Below are 21,287 nucleotides of genomic sequence, written 5' to 3' on the forward strand. Positions count from 1 at the left end.
GTGAGCTACCATGTGATTGCTGGGAATTGAACTCAAGACCTTGGGTAGAGTAGCCAGTGCTCTTAACTGCTGAGCCATCTCTCCAGCCCCACTGTTGTTCTTTCAAACAGGGCCTCACCATGTAACCTTGGCTGGTCTGGAGAGATGTGCCTGGCTTTGCCTCTTGAGTCCTGGGATTAAAGGAATGGGCTACCTTGCCTGGCCTTATTTTTAAGTTTGTGAAAGATTTATTTTTATTTTATTTGTATGAAATTTCTTGCCCATGTGCCTGGTGTGCTAGTACTTTGTTTTGTGGATGTGTATGCTATGTCTATGTGCTAGTGTGGATCCATACATGCCACAGCATGCAGGTAGTGGCTAGAGGACAATCTTGGGTGTTGGCCCTTGCCTTCTACCTTCTTTGAAACAGGATATCTCTTCTTTACTGAGCATGCACCAGGCTCCCAGAGGTTCCCTTGCCTTCTCCTTCTCCTTTCCCCATAGCAGCACTGGAATTACAGGTACCTATGCTATTGTGTCTGAGTTTACATGGGTTCTAGGGATCTGGGGCATCAGAGTTGCATGGCAAACATCTTCTACACTTAGCCTTCTCCTCATTCCTGTAAAAAAAAAAAAATTAAGGTATAAAGGTAAAGGTTTGAGGGATCCTGTCTAGGCAGAGCGGGCAACAACAATGAGAGCAAAGAGCTGGAAGTGTTTCAAAGGAACAGTTATTGTCATGGCCCACACCTTTAATCCCAGCACTTATGAGGCAGAGGTAGGCAGATCTGAGTTGAAGATCAGCCTGGTCTACAGAGTGAGTTATAGGAAGGTCAGGACTACCAGGACTATGCAGAGAAACCCTGTCTTAAACAAACAAATAAAAACAAAGGAGAAAGAAACAAGGAAAGAAAGAAACAAACAAACAAACAAAGAAACAGACCGCAAGGCTAGGATTCCTGCAAGATAAAGCTAGAAAGGCAGGCTGGTGCCAGTGTGAAAATGGCCGAGTCATGACGAAATCAAAAGTCAGAAGGGCACTGGCTGGGCCATAGAAAACACCACTGTGCTGGGCAGCGGTGGCACACACCTTTAATCCCAGCACTTGGGAGGCAGAGACAGGTGGATTTCTGAGTTTGAGGCCAGTCTGGTCTACAGTGTGAGTTCCAGGATAGCCAGGGATACACAGAGAAACCCTGTCTTGTGCTCGCTTCGGCAGCACATGTATTAAAATTGGAATGATACAGAGAAGATTAGCATGGCCCCTGTGCAAGGATGACACACAAATTTGAGAAACCCTGTCTCAAAAAACCAACTAACAAAAAACAAAAAAACCCACCATTGAAGGGCACTAGATATGGAATAACATGAAAGTAATGTAATGCTTCCAAAAGATGGACCTAGTCTCTGGGCTTATGGAATGACATGACCTGTTGTTAGCCTAGAAACAGCAGCGAAGGCCTAGGATCCATGAAGGCATGGTAATAGGGACTGGGGCAAGGTCAAGGACATAGGAGCAAAAGGGAGATGTTTGAAGAAAGACCATCAGAATCATTATGTGTGGAAAGTAGGTTGTTAAAGTAGAAAATAGGCAGAAAATTCTGGCTGAGTTGGGAAGAGAGAGTTGCTCTCTGGAATCCAGCTGAGGACTGTGTCCTCCCCAGTCCCTTAATGATAATAGGCAGGAAAGACTAGCGGTCTCCACGCCATCATTTCTCTCTCTGACCTATACCCTAAGAATAGAACCTTAAGACTGAAAAGTGAAGCTATCTCACAAGAATCTGCTGCTGCTGAGACCAAATAAGATCTCATGGAAGTGGCAGTGCTCTGCAAATGGTAAAGGACCATTATACTCTTGAAACTTGATGGCACAGGCCTCTGTGGTAGAGATGGAACTATCATGACTTCTGACCCATCAGGCCTGAACTTACCAGGCTTCATATGACAGCTAGCTGCAAAGGAATCTTACATACTGTACAGAATACTTACCTGCAGCCAGTGGAGAAGAAGCAATGCAGAGCAACAGCTGGGCTCCAGGTACAAACAAGGGCCTCCAGGAGCTAAGATCTATCCTTGGTTTATGTTTCCAATAAAGGGAGAACTTGTCATCTCCTGAAGTTCTGAACCATCCCATATCTAGGGATAAAAAAGGCAAGTGGTTGTGTACACCCCCTCTTGTACACCATCTCCCTAGTCTCCCTGGTTTGAAGGTGACTTTTCACCCACCTCAAGCCAGATGACTGGAAAATTCAGACCTTTGTAAAGAGGCCCTGTCCTCCAGCTTCCTCCTTTCAGTCTTGTCTATTTGTGTCTTACTTAAGAGACACCACTGCCTTGAATCCCTGTCTCTGAAGGCTAACTTCTGGGTTAAGAGAAAAGCAGAACCCCAAATCACCCTGAGGATGGAGCTGCTGGTGTTCATGCTTTTGCTGTAGCCTGGTAGCCTGGTGTGGTAGAAGTAGGAGACAAATGTCCCTGTGGAAGAGCCGATTATGGGGAAAGGACTGAACTGAAGGGGTCTCCTCCTTGTTCTTTAAGGTTGTCTCATGGTCTAGGTTTTGTTCCTTCCATCACAGCTCTTCCTGGAAGTCCCAGGAAAGGAGCTCCATAGACCTTTCTACATTTTAAAGAGACTATTAGTTTGCTTTCTCAGTAGACTGGTACTGTACAGAATATGCCAGCAATCTGGCTCTTGCCCCACAATCACCTGCCTGATCATGTTCTTCCTCCTGTAGGAATGTATGAGGACATAGGGTCATTAAGTATCCAGCCTGGTTCCTCTTTACAGGGAAATTATTCACTGATACATATTATATGCCAACCATACATCAGGCAGAGAATAAAGCAATTGCCAGAATCTGTCTTCTAGGGCTATCCAGTCAGGAGCACAGACAGACAGTTCTCTTCTATGGTCACAAGCTGTGAGAAGGGTCCCCAGAATACCTTTCCCCTAATTTTTGATGTATATACTTTACAGTTCCTAATACATTTCATTAGGAAGCTCATGTGAAGACTCCTCTTTTTCTAGGTATATTGTGAATTGGGAGTGGTCTCTCCTGCACTGGAATCTCCAGAGAACAGTGACCTAGACCTCAAATGCTACAATAATTTTTACTTAACTTATGTTAAGTAAGTTGTATTATGTACAAAGGTTGTATTATGCATCATCACATTCTTAAGAGTATACACACAGTACCACATACACAATAGGTGTTTAAAGTGTGGGAGGAGTGAGTTGTGGGAGAGATGGCTCAGTGACTTGTTTCTCTTGTAGAGGACCTAGGTTTTATTCTCAGCACCCACATGGAAGCTCAAAAGCATTTGTAATGTCAGTTCCAGGAGGATCTGATGCTCTCTTCTGACCTCCATGGGTACCAGGCATGCACATGATGCACATACATACATATATGCATGCAAGCAAGCATATATACACATATACATAAAGTTTTTTGGGGTTTTATTTTTGTTTTTTTGAGACAGGGTTTCTCCATGTAGTCCTGGCTGTCCTAGAACTCACTCTGTAGACCAGGCTGGCCTTGAACTCAGAAATCCTCCCACCTCTGCCTCCCAAGTGCTGGGATTAAAGGTGTGCGCTACCACTGCCCGGCAAAGTAAAAATTTTTAAAATCTACAAACTAATGTATATGGAGTAACCTCCACATCAAAAATGTTTGTTAAAGGAATTGAGGATTCTTTGTGATGATATGGAGTACTCAGATTAGAGTATAAAGAATATCCAGGGGCCAAGAGGCGATTTAGCAGTTCAGAGCATTAGCTACTCTGGCAGATCTAGGTTGGGTTCCCAGCATTTACATGGCAGCTTACAACTGTTAACTCCAATTCTAGGGGCTCTGACGCCCTCTGCTGACCCTTGTGGGCACTGCATGCATGTTGTGTACAGACATCCATAGGCCAAATGCCCATACATATCAAATAAAAAAATGAATATTTTGAAAATGTTTTGTTAAGGACTGGAGAGATGGCTCAGAGGTTAAGAGCACTGACTACTCTTCCAGGGGTCCTGAGTTCAATTCCCAGCAATCACATGGTGGCTCACAACCATCTATAATGGGATCTGATGCCTTTTTCTGGTGTGTTTAAAGAGAGTGAAAATGCACTCATGCATAAAATAAATAAAGAAATCTTTTTGTCGGGCAGTGGTGGCGCATGCCTTTAATCCCAGCACTTGGGAGGCAGAGGCAGGCAGATTTCTGAGTTAAGGCCAGCCTGGTCTACAGAGTGAGTTCCAGGACAGCCAGGGCTACACAGAGAAACCCTGTCTTGAAAAACCAAAACCAAAAAAACCCAAACAAACAAACAAACAAACAAATATTTTTTAAAAAGATTTATTTATTTACTTCATTTATATGAGTACAAGGCAGCTGTCTTCAGACACATCAGAAGAGGGCATTCTATCCCATAAAGCTAGAACTTTAATCCTAGCTCTTGGGATGCAGAGGTGGGGGGGATCTCTGAGTTTGAGGCCAGCCTGATCTACAGAGTGAGTTCCAGGACAGTCAGGGCTACATACAGAGAAACCCTGTCTTGAAAAACAAAACAAAACAAAACAAGACAAATTAGAACCTGAGGTGGGGGCCCTAGCTCAGCACTTAAGAGGACTTGTTATTGCAGAGGACTAGGTTTAACCATAGGATCAGTTCCAGAGAATCTGTCAGCATTTCTGATCTCCAGTAGCACCAGGTACTCACATGGTGCACAGACAGACAGACAGACAGACAGACAAATGAAACACCCACGCACAGAAGTCTGTACCCAAATCACAAATCCAAGCTGAGAGTCTTGCTTAAACCATCTCATTCACCACTCTCCACCCCCTTTTTTTCCTTTGCACTTGGGGAGAAGCAGCAACTATAGATGTAGGTTAAATTGCATGGCTAGAAAACATCTTGAGGATTATTTGATTTGAGTGCCATTTTATTTTATTTTTTTGAGACAAATTCTCATTATGTAGTTTTGGCTGGCCTGGACTCGATACACACACACACACACACACACACACACACACACACACACACACTTCGGGCTGGCCTTGAACTTGGAGAGATCCATTTCTTCTTAAGATGTGCACCACCACAACTTGCTCAAGAAACCTTCTTCATTTTATAGAGACTGAAACTTCAGTTCAACGAAAAAAAGGGATTTATTTGTCTTCTGTTCCAGAGCAAACCCAATTGTACTGGGCAGAACAAGGAAAACTGAAACTGGGGATCAGCCAGGGGTTCGGATTTCTTTGGAGAAGGATTCGGGTCCAAGCCGGAGACGCATGGGTCTCCTCCCAGGCAGAATTCTACTTCCACGTTCACTAAACACCCAGCATCCTCGCCCGCTGTCCGCTCGTTCCCAAGGAGTACCTGTGTGTGCCGCGTAGGCCCTCCTCTGGAGGGTGACAAAATTTAGAAATTGGCTCAAGGCGAGAGGCACCTTACAGGCCAGAGAACCAAACTCTGTTCTCGCCGGACTCCTCAGGACACCGAGGCCCCGGGAGCGCGCGGACTTCAGAACACCCAGGAGCAATATTCTAACTAACCCTTCAGAGAACTGTCCCGATTACTTGGGGTCGAGGTTCCCATGGAAACGAGAGGACGTTCTTTGCGCCTGTGTAGTTGCGCTACATTCTGGGAAATGTAGTTTACAATTTGCCACTACTAGGCGCAAGGAATGGACACAAGATGGCGCCCGAGCGTCGCGGTTGGTTCTAATGAGCCGGAGTCTCTGCCGACACAGTTGCTGCGGCCTGAGGAGAGGCCGCCCAGGCCTGAAAGGTCATACTCTTGGATGCCCTGTCTCTGAGGCGTTTACGGTGCAGAGTAGGGGCGGAAGCGCGAGCTATGAGGAGAGGTTGATTTTGTTGTATTTTTAAACAGGCTAATGACGTGTTACCCTGACTCCGGGCACAGGGGTGACCACTAGTGATCCCACAAGGAGAAGGCTTTGTAGGTGGGACCTAACCCAGGATGGGGATAGCCTGAGAGAGCTCCTCATTACCTCAATGGAGCCCCTGAGCAGAGGGATGTCTGGCTCTGACTGTGGGAGTTTGCACCCAGAGCCCTGCTTCAGCACCAGTGTGGTGAAGTCAATGAATTAACCTCTGAGAAACGGCCATCTCTGTGCCCAGAGTTAGGCTCCTGGATTGAAAATCTAGAAAGCCAGAATCTGATTCAGGTTCTGTTAGATATGTGTGGGTTTCTGTCGAGTTTCAGTTTCTAAACACTGGTGCTCACAGGGCCTGCCCTTTGCCCCTCTGAGAGTATTGTAAAATGACTTGGGTGTGTAGGCTCTTTAAAGAGATAGGCACTCTCACTTACTGTAAAAAGATGCAACTTCCTGGAAGGAAATTAGGTGATGGCTCATGAAATTAAAAATGAATATAGTCTGCTTTAGCAATTTTAGAAATATGACTTACAGATTTAATAACAAATGAAATATTTTTGTAAACAAAAATGCAGACAAAAGTGCTTAGTGAAATGTTGCTTGGAATGGGAATTTAAAAAATATAAACAGACTGTTTATCATAAACGGTCAATTACATAGCTCACCAGTGCTTTTGATCCCAGCACTGGGGAAGCAGAGGCAGGCAGATCTGAGTTTCAGGCCCACTGGTCTGCAGAGTGGGTTCCAGGACAGCCAGGATTACAAAAAGAAATCTTGTCTCAAAAAATAAAATAATTTAAAAGGTCACTTAAAATACATAATAGATTCTATAAAATTGAATATGCTTATTTAGTTTTGTGTGTGTATATATGATGCTTGGTGTTGAACTCAGGGCCATGAACATGCTAGGCAAACTCTTTACCTGGGTATTTTTAAAAATTGGAACATATCTTTACATGAAAGTGATATGAAACTCATGGTTTGAAATTAAAGTTTTCTGTAGAATATTAATATGCTGTTGTTGTCTAGGGCTCAGTGGGTAAAGGCACCTGCCACCAAGCTGGACTACCTAAGTTTGATCCCTGGAACCTACATGTTGAAACTGACTCCTTCCAGTTGTTCTCTTGACCTCCATGCACAAGCTGTGTCATATGTGTACACATGCATGCACACACACATACAGTATAAAATTGTAATTAAAAAATGTAAATGCAACCGGGCAGTGGTGGCACACACCTTTAGTCCCAGCACTTGGAAGGCAAAGTCAGGCAGATTTCTGAGTTCAAGGCCAGCCTGGTCTGGTCTACACAGTGAGTTCCAGGACAGCCAGGGCTACACAGAGAAACCCTGTCTCTAACCCCCGCCCCCAAAAAAGTAAATGCTATCACCTACATTTCAAAAGAATGCACACACTAGTATATTTGATTTCATAACCATGAAATTCTATGGGGAGCCTTAGTAGCTAGGATAGCCATTGCCTATGAAGATGGGTGTGAGGCTACCCTAAGGGATAGGATGGAGACTTAATTCTCCTTTTATGTTAGGGTCCTCATCGGTTTGTTTAAACTTTGTGTACACATAACTTAGTTATTTGCAAATGCTTTCCTTTCCAGTCTTTGTTTTCTCCAGTGCTGAACCCTTATTTCTTAGGGTCCTTGTGGATAGGGGGTTGCAAGGAGTGGAGTTCATGACTGCGTCCCTGCTTTTTAAGCTGAGCTCACCAGCCTTCCTCACTGCTGCCTGACACTTGCTCTCACCCACTGGCCTTCCTCACTGCTGCCTGACACTTGCTCTCACCCACTGGCCTTCCTCACTGCTGCCTGACACTTGCTCTCACCCACTGGCCTTCCTCACTGCTGCCTGACACTTGCTCTCACCCACTGGCCTTCCTCACTGCTGCCTGACACTTGCTCTCACCAGCCTTCCTCACTGCTGCCTGACACTTGCTCTCACCCACTGGCCTTCCTCACTGCTGCCTGACACTTGCTCTCACCAGCCTTCCTCACTATGCTCAGCAATCTGGTGTGACTCCTGGTTAGCAGCCAGAGGGAAGGCAGCCCCAAGACTTGCTCAGTAATGAAACTAGCTTCCCCGTACCTCTCCTTCTGACCCCGTGCAAACCACCCAGATTGATTTAAATGACTCTTATTCCAGAGAGCACTCAGAAGCTGAGCTCTAGCTGTGTGTAAATGACCCACATTGTTTTAAAACAAAAACCAAAGAGAGAAGAGGTGCTATGGTTTCCCAGTTTTGCTTTGTTTTACAAAAAAGAAACTAGACTTTTGAGAGCAGGAAAGTGCTGGAGTCAGGGCTGAGGCCCACATTTCCCCCACAGAGACACCCAGCTCTTCTCCATTTTAGGGTGAGGATAGGTCTGTGAATTCCCCCAAGGGTTTGGGAAAGACACTTTCATGAAACTGGATGTACTGTGATATTCATGTCTGGTGTCAGTTCCTCCCAGGACAAGCATTAAGGGAGGCACTGAGCACACTTAACCCAGATCCATGTAGTACGTCACAGTGTCATAGACAGAGCAGTGTCTTGGGACTAAGATGAATGGGCCAATAGTAGGAGTGCCAACTCTCTTTTATTTATTTATTTATTTTTAGACAAGATCTGACTGTGTAGCGCTGGGTGCCCTCAACCTCCCCATGTAGCCTAGGCTGGCCTCAGACTCACAGAGGTCTGCCTCCGAAGGGCAGAGATAAAGGCCTGTGCCCCTATGCTCTTACAAGCTGAAATGAGCAGAAGCCCCTAGGTGGGTGGCATCACTGAATAGCCCTCCTCCCTGATGACTATGGGCTGGCTTTGAAAAATCAGGCTTTCTTGCAGTGTAGCAGGAAGGGGATTCTTAGAACCCAAAATATAAAATACGCTCAAGAACTAGCATCAAATGTCCAAAAGGGAGCCTTTAAGATAGGTTTGGTCTCTCCTACTTCCTCGTAGTTAACTCCCCTCAGCTGCCCAACAGAACCAAACCCCTTCACCCACACAGGGTTGTCCCCCTGGACTGTGGATGGGCAGGATGGCTAACATTCGCCCGGGCCTTGCCCTAGAAATGAGGAGATAGCAGTGGCTACCTTTTCCTCCCCCACACACCACTCAACCAAAACAGGTCTGTCACAGGACACCCAAGACACTGGAAGCTGGAGGGGGCAGTAAAGGGCTAAGTGCGGTCTGTAAACAGAGAAGAGTCTGACTGAATGACAGATGGCTTTGTCACAAATGGAAAACACTTAATATGAAAATGTCTTTTATTTCTCAATACAAAGCCAGATACTATACGACTATGAAAAACTTGACTGGCCAGAGATCTTCAAGAACAAGAAGACTCTCTTTTTAGCTCAGTGCCCTGTGACCTAATGAGGGGCATGGGAGAACTGAGGGCAGCAGCAGAGATTCTGGTCAGTTGTGTGGGTGGATGGGTGGGGGGGTGACCTGTGAGCCCCCTCAGAGCCCGTGGGACTCGGGGTGCCACTAGTCCCCTTGCCTAGCTGCCTCCAGGACTGCAGTAGGAGAGAGGGAAGGACACAGGGTGGAATGGCCAGCAGTTGAGAGCAAGGGGGATGTGAACTAGAAAACCCACCTTAAAAATTTCTGGTTTTAATTCCGTGGCTGCACAAAGTGTTAAGAGAATAAATGTAAAATGAAACTAGGGTGTTATTACCCTTAAAGGCACCTTGAATGGCTCTAACCTACACCCTGTGTAGAAAAACGTCTTGAGCCCTTAACAGGTAGACATGGGTCTGAGACTTAAGGCTGCAGGAAGTGGCAAGGGTCTGAGGACTGCTGAGAAGGAGCTGGAGAGAGTGTGCAGGCCCATAGGTGTAAAGGGTGCTGTGACCAATCCTTGTTTAGTGTCTAGGAGGATATAGTATAAGGCTTAGGCCTTGCCCTCCTCCCTGCTGTCATCCACACTAGCCTGCCTCATCATCTTCCGGAGCCTCGGGGTAGAAGACAGACTAGGCTCCCTCTGCTCTGGCCCCTGTCCCTGCTCCTGGAAGGCCCGTGTCCTGCTGGCTACCAGGGCAGCACTATGAAGGGCAACCACAGATTGGCGAGACTTCAGGGCAGGCCAAGGCCCCTTGCGGACCCGCTGGCCACCTTTGGCTCTTGAAAGCTGAGAGAAGGGATTAAGAGGCTCTTCATCTGAAGAGAAAACCTGGGTGGGGAGGAAAGAGAGGCACAGGTAGGTGCACACTTCCCAAGGGAAAAACTGCAGCCCTCCCCTGTTCCTTGGCCTGGCCTGCCTGAGCTTTCTTCTCGTCCCTAGAAGCCTTCTTGGCCCAGTGAACCTGACTTTAACACCCTCTCTTCTCACCTCTCTGCCTTTGCACATTCAATCCAGTGAGCCACAGCTGAAACCCTGCCAGGTGCCAGGCCCTGAAAAGGGCTCTGTGAAACCAGTGTCTCCCGTGCCTCACAGGACACTTGCCTTTGTCAATAACCACAATTAATCCCACACCTCCAGACATTTTAGGTGTCTATACCCAGCACCTAAAATGTTCTGTCTGCATCGACTCCTTTTGGGTTAGCCATGTGACCTCATGTCACATGTGGGGCCTGGCTTCCTCTGGTCAGGGCCAGCTTCCTGTCCTAGCTTGTGCCCAATAGCTCTCAGCATACAATGTGCTTTTCACTTAGTCAGAAGGTGGACTGTTTGAGTCCTCAGCTTTAGGAGGGCTTCAGGAATGTTGTCTTGCCCATCCTCTCTACTGTAGGACAGTTCTCCACCCATCAGCTGGCAGCAGAGCTCATGGCCTGGGGAGGACGCTCACTCCAAAGCTAGGAGCCAAGCTCCTTACGAAAGGATCCAATTTGTTAGGCTGGGACCTGCAACTGCCTAGACCCTGGGACTACTACTCTTGCCTAGCCTGGGGTAAAAGGGAAGATCCTGAAGGTGGTCCCCATCCTCAGATACTCAGGACAGTCTTGAGTAACCTTGTGCAGAAAGGTATGAGGTGGTCATTGTGGAAGGAGTGAGACAATACCCTACTGTGAGGGGCCTACCAGCCTTAGTGAGGCTTGTTTGGACCCACATTCTCTTCTGCAGGGAGAGCACCCCAGCCCAGACTCACTTCTGGCAGGTCTCGAGCCTCCAGGGTGCTCTCTGGCTCTGAGGAGGGCTCCAGGAGACTGATGGAGCGCATGACCCCTCGGAGGTTGATGCGGGGCCGCAGTCCAAGCTCTTCTTTTGGGGTTTCCTGGCTTTCTTCCAGGCCCATAACCATCACCTCCCCACTGCCCCCTGGTTCTGGTGGAAGAGATGGCAATGGTGTAGAAACTTCAGGTGCCAGGGGCTCCTCTGGGGAGACCACACCCACTTTCTTCTGCTCCCAGACATGGCTCTGCCGGCTGTGAGGAGGTGGCTGTGAGTCAGCTTTGAGTGACACAGCAGCCAACCCTCAGTATACACAACACCTCCCTTGTCCCCTCCCCCTATACCTGGCAGTCAGAATGCCCTGGTAGGTCTGTAGCTGGCGCAGGAAGCCGGGGTTGGGGCGTACAATGGGCCGGAGCTCCTGCACGTGGATCAGGGCTTGCTCCAGGCCCCAGCCATACTGTTTCATGGCATAGGCCAGTACCGTGGCAGCAGAACGGCTGACACCCATCTTACAGTGGACTAGCACCCGAGTGCCCTGTGTTCTATGGAGGTGGGATATGGTCAGTTCATTCCCTTTCAACCCCAGTAGCCTGTAGACTGGGAAGGGGCAAGTGAGGGCTTAGGACCCAGCAGTGAGAAGGAAGTGAGGGTAGAGAGGGCAATGAAAGAAACACAGGGCAAGATGAGCAGGAGGAGGGTACCAGTCTCCACTGGAAGCTGGGGCTTAATCATATATGGACTGGGGCAGCAGAAGCTGGGAGTAGCCCAACCTGGCATCCTCAATGAATCGGTGCGTCTCTTTCCAGTGGGGCAGCAGCTGCGCCGACTCCTCATCCCAGACGCGTACATTGTGATAGGTAAAGCGCTCAGGGAAGAAGTTGTCAATCTCCCGGGCCATGTTCAGGATGTGACTTACTCTGTGCCAGAGGGTCCAAAACCAGAATATGTGGCAAAGGAGCCAGGCTCCCGGCCATTTCTGTTGGATTCTTGGTTCTGAGAGTCAGGGGATGGCAACACTTGGAGGGGGAAGAGAACCTGGGCCCACCATTAGCCAACTGACCTAGGGCATGAGTTTCCCTGAGAGGAGTCAATACTAACTCTCTTCCATGACTCTCTGGTTGCAGTTAGATTTCAAGCTAAGCCAAGATGAGGGAGCTCTCAGCAGCAGGTTATAAAGGCCTCAGTGGGTCTCCCAGAAGCCCATGGCAGAGGGGTGACAGGTACCTTTTAGAAGGGGCAGCCATATCCCTATGAGAAGGCATTTCCTTCTGTCTGAAGAGGTGGCCAAGTGGCCAAGAACCTCTCTGGTTTGGCAAGTGGCCACTACCATCCCTTACCTTGGCACAGTTGAGACCTCATTTCTACACTGTAGTATGTGCTTAGTGTGGCAGATGACCTTGGAGCCCACCTGAGTGCAGCATCCCCAGGAGTGGGTCAAAAGCAAAAAAGTGAAATAGTGGTGCTGGAGGTGATCTAGGGTCCCAGAAACTGGTCAGGCCATCCCACAGGAAGGCTGAGAGAATACGTGGCAGTCCCGAGGCTGGGAACCCTACCTGTTTCTCTGAAGTTCCTCCAGGTTGGCAGCGTTCCACTCAGAGCCCTGTAGAGTGAGAGTGGACAGAAGCACCAGGCTCCCATGGCTTGCCTCTAGCTGGAGGACCTGTCATGGCAGCTAGCTGCATTGATGATCTGGTCCTTAGCTCCTACAGCTTGTACTTACCAAGTAGAGGTGGGGGAAAATGGGAGAGGCCCGGTCTTGCTGGGCCATGAGCAGCAACATCTGGTTGTCAATAAAGTCACGGTACTGTTGGAGTGGGCATCCCAGACGCAGCTCCAGGGCCTGACGGATCTACAGGGATAGAGGTGGGGTCAGACAAGCGAAGAGGGTAGTACCCTGACCCATCTACACAGAGCTGAATCAGGGACTGGGAATGACTTAGTGCTAGAGCTAAGTGAGAAAGGCCCCCAGGAAAGGTGAGTCTCAGGCTCTGGGCCCAGTCATCTCACTCACCTCTTTAGAAGTAACACTGTCCAGGTCACTGGTGTCCAACACCTGCCACAATTCAGCCAGGATCGCCTGTTCCATCTGCTCCTGCTCTGAAGCCCTGATAGTGGTCCTTTAGTAAGAGCCATTTCACTAAGGTACCACCTCCTCCTCCTTCCCCCCTGCCCACCCTCCACCCCCACCCCAGCACTGACTGTCCAGGCTCAGCATTAGGTGGTCGAAAGGACTCCAGGTCAGACATGGCCATCCACTCATTGAGGCAACCCTGGTCAGAGTTCAGTTTCTCCTGGTAGTAAGTGGCCCAGGCAAGGGCACTTCCACCAGGCACAAGGCCACTGCCTAGAGCCACCTCACATGCCTGGTGCAATACCTGCAGTGTGGCCCTGGGACAAGAAAGAGGGTCTAAGTCACACAGTCTTACTTGGTTCCCTTTCCCGAGCCTGGCTACCATCTAAGAGGCTGGCCCAAGGTTAGGCTTCTGCGGCACATACCACATGGTCTGGATTGAGACAGGCTTGAAGATTCGGCTCTGACCTCCAGATGTCACACTGAAGCCCCTGCAGGAGACCCAGGGAGGGTGGAACCAAATACCAGGCTCTCAGAGAACCTGTTCATTTGCCAGATATGGGGATGCTGGGGCCTAGAGTTAAGTGACTTGCCCAAGATCATATTGTGTAAGAAAGTTGGTATCCCAGGTCCAGCCCCACTATTCAATGCCTGCCTCCCTATTCTCCTCTCTCCCCTCCTGTTGCCACTTCTTACCCATCGCCATCCAGGTACACCTGGGTATCACTCCAGAGGGGCAAGACCAGGCCGAGGGTGCAGCTGTGGGAACTGGCAGGGGACAAGAGAGCCATTGTCCCTTAGCACCTCACAGCCTTGGCCCAACCCATCTCTCCCTGCTCCTACCTGCTGTCAGGGAAGTCCACCCCAAGAAGGATGGTCTCCTCCTCACTCAGACCCTCTCCTGTGGATACGACCAGCAGGTATCGAAGTCTGGGGGGTCGGGCTGCCTCCAGCTGGGCTGCCTGGGAAGATGGAGAAGCCCTGAATTATAGGGGCTCCTGGATCTGCTCCTTCACTTCCACATGGACACACATTACACCTTGCCAGCCAATTCCCAGACAGAAAATCAGTGGCTACTTGAGAATATAGTCATACTCAATTTTTGCAATTTGTGACTCAACAAACTGTCTTTTGAAGTCTGACCCCAAAACTATGCTACCTGCTGGTAGTATCCACAGGAGAGTATCTGAGTGAAGAGGAGACCATCCTTCTTGGGGTCTTCAAAAGACAACTGAACTAAGGGTCTTCTGGAAGAGCAGCCAGAATTCTTAACCCTTTAGCCACCTCTCTAGCCCTGCTACTTGCCAATATTTTATTTGAGAAATGTCTCCTACCACAGATTAATAAAAATAAAGACTTGATCTTTGTTTTTGTGGTACTAGGAATTCGATGTAGGGCCTCACACATGCTAGAAAGATTTCATCTTATAATGGCTTAGAACAACATTCCTGGGGTTGGAAAGATGGCTCAATGGTTAAAAGCCTTGGCTGATCTTCCAGAGGACTCAGATTCAGTTCCCAGCACCCACATGACAGCTCACACTGGTCTGTAATTCCAGTTCCAAAGCTTCTGACACCTTCACACAGACATATATGCATGCAAAACACCAATGCATATAAGAAATTACAAAAAAAAAAAAAAAAACCAACCAAACAAACAAACAACAAAAACCTAGCACTTTTGGTACACAGTTTTACCAAAGCTTGCATCTTCATACTTTGCTGCCAACAAGTGTCTGCCTTCACACACTTTCTGGAGCTGGCCCTTAGGCTCCACCAGACTCCAGCCTTCCTTGGGTGCTCTGTTTGCCTGACTGGCACATAGCTGCCAAGGCATGCTACACAACCCTGGGAGTGTGAGTCCATCTCTGGGCAGCTCTCTAGTATCAACAGAGGCCTCCCTCATATAACCCCTACCTTTTGGCTCACACAGGACAGACCTCCCTTGTCCTTCCCCAGCCCTCCAGAGACAGATACGCCCTTGCCCTGCTAAGATGTCTCTAGATGAAGTGGCAGAGTTGTCAGGGGGTTGGCAACCCCCCTCCAACTGCCTGGGTGGCCCCTGATCTCACAGCCTTGTTCTTAGATAGACACAAGCTCTGGGTGGTTCCTTACCAAGCGGATATCATCCTGCGGCCTCAGCAGCTCCACCATAAGGTGCAGGTGCCGCTTTTGCACTTGTTTCCAGGGACTCTGGAGTCCTTGCCCGTTGTCAGTCTGGTCCTCGGTGGGCTGCTCCTCACCTGAGGGTTCCTCCGTTGGCTCAGAGTCAGCCTCAGCTGCATCACTACTGTCCCCTCCATCCTGAAGTCCCAGAACAGCCCCTCGGAGCACCGCAAAACTCTGCCTGGCAGAGTGATGGGGACATGGTTCAGGCCATAGGTTTTCAAACATTAGCGAGGATGAGTCCCCTGGATGGCTGAAATGGGTCGCTGGCCAGCTCTCCAGCATCAGATGGGCTGGAGTGAGGCACGGTGTGCTTTTTTATTTTTAACCAGGACCCGGATAGAGGTAGGCACCTAGAACCAGCCTTGGGCTCTCAAGCTCCTTCTTCTCACTTTGTTTTGCACCTTTGGGATGTGTCCCTTTTCTGGGTGGACTCAGATGCTATAAACTTGCTTAAGCACTTTCTTCAGGCCCCGTCCTGCCCATGGTCCTGGGATCACTGGCCCCATCCAGGTAATGTGTGAAAGCATCCTCTGGCCAGGGTCAAGTTAGCCCTGCTGGTTCCTCCACGAGCCAGAGATGTAATGTTTGCCAGCTCCACCCACAGCATCTGGCTCCCTCCCACCTAAGCATGAGTTTATCTGACAATACTTTAAGTGAGAGTCCTTGGTCCAAGTAAGACATCTGGAGTCCACAAAGGCAGCAGCTAGCTATAATAAGGCTATAAGGAAGCATGTGTCAATCAGGAGAAGGGACTCACCTGCGCTGGAGGCGGCCTCTGCGTCTTACCACTCGGTCCTGCTGAGAAAGCAGCCCGGGAATAGAGTAAGAGAGCAGCTTCCAAGACAGGAAGCACCCAAAAGCCTCTCCTCTTCTACAAGGGAGCTCTAGATGGACAAGAAATCTCTTTCCTCTGAAGCCGCTCCCCTCCAACAGGCCCCAGAGAAATCCCGGCGGCCTAAGTCCAGGCACAGCTGTGCTGCAAGGATAAGGGGTTGCAGAGTGTGGGAGGTATTTGGGCAGATCCGAGCCTCGACAGACCCGGCCGGTTCTCAGGACTCTGCATCTACCTAGATCCAGCTCCTGGGAGCCTCAAGACCTCCCAAGTGCCCTAAAACGTGAGACTCAAGGTCCTCCTCCGCCTACTCCCAGCCGGCTGCTAGGGGCAGGACGTGCACCCCAAGGCCTACCTTGGCAGCCAACTGCAAGAGCGTAAAACCAAGCTAAACTCACCGTGGGTCCCACAGGCGTGGAGGGGCCACTTGCCGGCGGCGAGCGACTTACGGTGACCAGCGCCATAAGGCAGGCAGGCCTGGAACACCTAGGCGAGGACCTGGCACGACCCCTCCCACAGCCCTAAGGTCAGTCCCTGCCTTCGCACAACCAGGAAGAAGAGATTGGAGCCACCAGGGCCTGGCACCTCCTCGGGAGCGGCCCTTAAAGGGACCGACTCATGACCAGTCTGTCCGCAGAGAGCCGGTACGGAGCGACAGCGGCCCCGCCCCTGCGGTCTCGGTTCAGCTCGCCCCGCCCCGCTCGCGCTGGAGGCGTGGTCGAGGGCGTGGCGCAGGTGAGGAGCCCGGACCTCACTTTCTGGTCGCTTTGTCCACAGGAGGCTTCCATCCCTCCTTGCTGCACCCAGTAAGGTTTGGTTTATGCTATGGTTTCTTAGAAAGGAAGGAGCAAGGCAACAGAGGTCTTTTTTTGTTTTGTTTTTGAAACGGGATCTCACTATGTAGCTGACAGGCCTGGAACTCATTATGTAGACCAAAGTCGTCTAAAACTCAGAGATCCACCTGCCTCTGCCTCCCAAGCACTAGAACTAAAGACATATGCCACTATACCTGGGAGGAAATGGGTCTTACTTAAATCTACTATCCCATTCCAAACTTGTTCTCTTTTCTACTTGGCTGTCATTTCTCTACTCTGAGATCTGGGAGAACAGAAGGCTTTTTTGGGTCTTAGCAATAGTCCCCAAAACCTGTACCCATTTCAGGTCCACCCTAGAGGTGACTAGGACAGGGCCGAGTCCCTTCCCCAGGGAGTGACTAGCTTAAAGGTTCATTCTGGTAGAAAATATTTGAAACAGGGTAGGAACCTGTGTCTGAGCTTTGGGGATTGGGGTGGGAACTTTCCCCAGTAGGTAGAATAGGAAGACCTAGCCTTTTATTCACCAGCGGGAGTATGGGCCATCAGGCTGGGTGGCAGGCAGGGAGTTGGGGTAGCATCCAGGGAAATTTCAGAATCTTCAGGAACTCCTGCCTGTGAGGAAATGGTCTTATTTTATAGCTGTAGAAACGGAGGATCCAAAGCCACTCAGTGCCACTCAATAATCCCCCATCCAGTGTCCCCTTGGTTCCAGACCACGGAGGACAGCAAGCCTACTGCTGATGGTCTCTTTATTTCCACCTTAGTCTCACTGCTAGCCTACCTCCGTACCCAGACCTCAAGCTCAGCAGCAGACAGTTTATAAATAAATAAATTACAAAACCAGAAGGAATGAGCCTGGGGAGCCCCAAGGCTAGGCATCTCAGTGCTCTGTGAGTGACAGCTGCAGGATCCGCTGTAAGTCTTCCTCTTCCTGCTGACCCTGGCGCTCCAACTCCTCCTGTTCCCTTGAAGACAACTCCAGGGCCAGGCGAAGCTGCTCCTCAAAACTTGGGGGTGCAGGGGATGGAGGTGTCTTCTGAGGAGATTCAGGACCCCTGGACTCCGTGGACAGCTGTAGGCTTTCCTGGAGGGCCCTTTAGGGTAAGGGTCGAGGGGAGAGCAGACCAATGAGAAGGCTTGGGAGGGAGCCAAGAACACACAATTTTGAGAAAAAGGTGTCAGGGACAGAGACAAGCAGGCCCTCTTTTGGCCTCATGGTGAGAAGCATTTTGTCTTTTGGCCTCATGGTGAGAAGCATTTTGTCTTTTGGCCTCATGGTGAGAAGCATTTTGTCATGTGAAGGTATGGAGTCCTTGGATCAGAACTCCCTCACTTCCACCCACCAGTCAGCCAGGGACCCACACACAGTTCCTGGGGGACTCACTGCTCTAGCTGAAGCTGCTCTTCAAACACTGTGACTCGGGGAGGAGGGTGAATGCCAGGCCTTGTGTTGGTCAGGGCTTCCCACACCGTCACCTGCAGCAGCCAGAGCCCAGAACTGTCACCTTGGGCCTGTGGCTGCAGAGGCCATGACCCACCTTCCACTTGCATCCCACCTGCTCTGCCTCTGTGCCTGCCTCAAGCAGGCTCTGCTGGATGGCAAACTGCAGCAGGTCATCATCCTCATCTCGAAGGGGCTCACTGCGTTCAGCACCCAGCACACTGTACCCCTCGGGCACCTCGAACACAGCGGGGTCCACCTCACATGGGAAAGGGCTTCCTGGGCAGGGCAGCAGAGGGGTCATATTCAGCCCAAGGCGGATCAAAGAGCTGCACTCGCAGCTATGTATGTCTCCTGGGGCTACAGTCATACCTGAAGCAGAAATGGCAGAACTGGGTTTGGGGACGCACACCGAGCTCACAGGCTCATCACAGCCGCACAGGTTACTGAAGGTGATGCGGGCATTGAGCACATGGAAGAGAGGAATCTCTGAGAGGAGAGAGCCAGGCTTAGCTGCTTGCACCCTTCAGTACCCCCAAGCCTGAGGAGGGCGTCATGCCCAAGTCCTGGTTACCCCTTGGTTGCCCTCTCACCAATCTTGACAGGGAAGCCTGGTGGGAGGCGTAGAGTGATGAAATCCCGCAGCTTGGCAAAATGAGCGTTGCTGATGGCCATCAGGTCAATGATGGGTGTCACCTGGTCACCCAAGGACAGTGGGTGCTCCTCACTTAGCCACAGTGTTGCCTTGAACCTATCCAGCCAACCATAGCAAGTGGTCAGGGACACCCCCTGGTGCCTTACCCTTTTTAGTCGCCTGTGGTCCCCTTCTCCCTGGTCTGCCCCTGGTGACTGTTGCCCTCAGGGACTCAGCACTGACTCTAAAGCCTGAGCAGCCCCTGGCCTGTTCTGGTGCTGATAATGGCTTTGTGCCACTCTTTTGAGCTTCATGAGGAGGGCCAAAGCCAGCCTGCAGGCTTCTCTCTGGGCCTTGCCCACAGCCTGGTCTTTGTCCTCTGTTCCAAACTAGTCAGCACTGTCCACACACATACAAAACTGTGCTGTGCTTGAGCGTCAAGCACAGCCTGGGGGTTGGCTGCTTTGGGGTTTAGATCGCATCTCCAACAATGTCTGAGGAGAGGCACCGGAGGCTGCACAGGGATGTCAGACCTGCTACAAGGCATTGTCCCCATGACTATATCCACTGTGACCATGCACATCGGGTTGACTTTTTGTTTTTCCGGAGAAGAAACAGACTCCCAGAAGGGAAGATTATTTCCTTGTGGACAGCAGAGCTATGGGCCCTTCCTCCTCTGGCATGCTCTGGTCCCTGGCACATGCTCACTGAACAGAACAAGAAGTCAGGAATGGTGCAGTCTCACTACTTGGATTGTTTGGAGTTGGAGATTAGCCTGAACTACATAATGAGCTTCAAGCCAGGCTACAAAGTGGGTCCCTGTATCATAAAGCCCAAAACAAACAAGCAAAAACAATTAGTGATATCACCTGAGTATGAACAACTCCTGGGGCCCAGGTGCATGCTAGGTTCTCAGACTGGGGTTAGAGAGACATGGCTCCCACACTCAAGAGAGAAGCCTACTAGGTGACACACTCTGTGCATGACAGGATTCTGCCAGTGCTCAAAGTCCTCTGACGAGACCTCACCTCTGCACTTTGCTAGACATCTCAACAGGGCGGCCAATGTTCCTGGATTCCAGGCTGAAGCTGGGGTCAAAGTATTCCTCAGCAGAAATGGCTGTAGGGTTGGTGGGGCTGGCTGCCTGCTGTGTGGGAGCCTGGGTGGACCCCAGAGCAGGAGTTAGCCCTCAGTATGAAGAGAAAGTGCCCCAGCCACCCAGGCTTGGCCCAGCCCTCCCTGAGGCAAGCTCACCGCAGTGTGTGAGGAGTGCTGCTGGGCCATCCCCAGGAAGGAGTGCAGTGGAGTCTTCCCCACTGAGAAGAAGTTGTAGGAACCATGAGGGAACTTTGGGTTGCTCCTCAAGTTGCATTCAGCCACTGCCTGCCTAGCAGCCTCCCACTGGGTGGCAGATTCTGACAAGAAGAGGGAGGCCTCCCACCCTGCCTGGAACCCCAGGCCCCCAGCCCAGCAGCCCCGCCCCCAGCCCAGCAGCCCCACCCCGCCCACAGCACAGGTTGTTGAGCCCTGACACCAGACCACAGGATGACTGGGCAGCAGGCAATCGCACCTGGGTTTACCTTTGTTCCTTAACTTGTCCTGATCAGAGAGGTGTTCTGTTCTTGTGCGTGTCACCAGCTCCACATTGGTGGCACTGTACACCTGGAGATGGGGATTTAGGGGGAAGACATGGGGGAACTCAGGGTTCACACATTCCTCACATTCAGCCTCATCAGCCCAGGGTCCAAGTTCTCCTGTTCCCAGAGACATACAAACTGTTCCCACTGTAGAGCAGGTGGCAGGGTCTGAACCCCAGGAGTTACTAGCAGGGTCATGCAGTCAGAGAGCCAAGAAAAACAAAACAGAACAAAACAAATCCACCCATTATTTCATCTCAGAGCCTAGGGAGGGGTCAGCAGGGACTCTGGGCCATAGAAATTCCCTTTGGTTGGTAAGGCTTCTGAAGCAAGAACTATTCCATCTTTCCCTCCACAGTGTAAGGGTGTGAGGAGGTGCAGCCCCTGGCCTGTCTCCAAGCCCCTAGCCCAGCAGCCCCACACCGCCCACCAGCCACGCCTGCCTTTGCCTCATAGCCGCTAACAGCCTCCATCTTCTCAGACCGCCATCCCCAGATACCACATTTGTTCCTGAAACAGACCAGACAGAAGTAGTGAAGACCAGTACCCTCCAATATACAACAAAAGCCCCTTTACCTAGCTGGCTCTGACTACCCAGTGTCCCTTCCCACAGTGATACATGGAGGGGTCTGGACTAAACGGACTGGACAGCTAGAACATTTGCACAAGGGCCAAGGACCAGAAGAGCAAGAGAAATTTTTTTTTTTTTTTTTT

At 50.3% G+C, this 21,287-nt stretch overlaps 2 protein-coding genes and 1 non-coding gene across 8 annotated transcripts in view; 1 reads left to right on the plus strand and 2 right to left on the minus strand.

The window, feature by feature from the left end:
* Positions 1 to 1,182: 1,182 nt before the first annotated feature.
* Positions 1,183 to 1,289, plus strand: LOC116104211. Its single transcript, XR_004123746.1, has one exon. It is a non-coding gene; the product is annotated as a U6 spliceosomal RNA (small nuclear RNA).
* Positions 1,290 to 8,442: 7,153 nt separating this feature from the next.
* On the minus strand, positions 8,443 to 16,760 carry Ssh3 (slingshot protein phosphatase 3). Of its 4 annotated transcripts, none has more exons than XM_031389168.1 (14): positions 16,445 to 16,760; positions 15,972 to 16,009; positions 15,161 to 15,392; positions 13,890 to 14,008; positions 13,743 to 13,814; positions 13,472 to 13,537; positions 13,175 to 13,363; positions 12,987 to 13,092; positions 12,696 to 12,824; positions 12,529 to 12,575; positions 11,746 to 11,892; positions 11,317 to 11,517; positions 10,950 to 11,226; positions 8,443 to 10,033 (listed from the first exon to the last, which is right to left on the minus strand). In XM_031389168.1, exons 1-14 carry the CDS (start codon positions 16,508 to 16,510, stop codon positions 9,755 to 9,757), a joined length of 1,968 nt encoding a protein of 655 aa, XP_031245028.1. In that variant the 5' UTR covers positions 16,511 to 16,760; the 3' UTR covers positions 8,443 to 9,754. The 4 variants fall into 4 exon arrangements, with proteins under 4 accessions (XP_031245028.1, XP_031245027.1, XP_031245029.1 ...); XM_031389167.1 differs by having other exon boundaries at positions 15,972 to 16,012; positions 16,445 to 16,759; XM_031389169.1 differs by having other exon boundaries at positions 8,444 to 10,033; positions 12,987 to 13,080; positions 15,972 to 16,012; positions 16,445 to 16,754.
* Positions 16,761 to 17,593: 833 nt separating this feature from the next.
* Ankrd13d (ankyrin repeat domain 13D) overlaps positions 17,594 to 21,287 on the minus strand; it is a 12,362-nt gene continuing 8,668 nt past the window's right edge. Inside the window, exons 7-15 of one of the 3 annotated variants that reach the window (XM_031389173.1) lie at positions 21,017 to 21,083; positions 20,517 to 20,598; positions 20,191 to 20,252; positions 19,965 to 20,095; positions 18,896 to 19,053; positions 18,675 to 18,791; positions 18,418 to 18,581; positions 18,246 to 18,337; positions 17,594 to 17,955 (exon numbers count right to left, since the gene is read on the minus strand). In XM_031389173.1, the coding sequence (XP_031245033.1) occupies positions 17,742 to 17,955; positions 18,246 to 18,337; positions 18,418 to 18,581; positions 18,675 to 18,791; positions 18,896 to 19,053; positions 19,965 to 20,095; positions 20,191 to 20,252; positions 20,517 to 20,598; positions 21,017 to 21,083 (1,087 nt within the window). In that variant the 3' untranslated portion in view covers positions 17,594 to 17,741. Of the gene's footprint in view, positions 17,956 to 18,245; positions 18,338 to 18,417; positions 18,792 to 18,895; positions 19,054 to 19,964; positions 20,096 to 20,190; positions 20,253 to 20,516; positions 20,599 to 21,016; positions 21,084 to 21,287 lie in introns of all 3 variants that reach the window. The other 2 variants (XM_031389172.1, XM_031389174.1) reach the window with 2 other exon arrangements.

Source organism: Mastomys coucha, unplaced genomic scaffold (assembly GCF_008632895.1).
Source record: "Mastomys coucha isolate ucsf_1 unplaced genomic scaffold, UCSF_Mcou_1 pScaffold21, whole genome shotgun sequence".
Taxonomy (NCBI): Eukaryota; Metazoa; Chordata; class Mammalia; order Rodentia; family Muridae; genus Mastomys; species Mastomys coucha.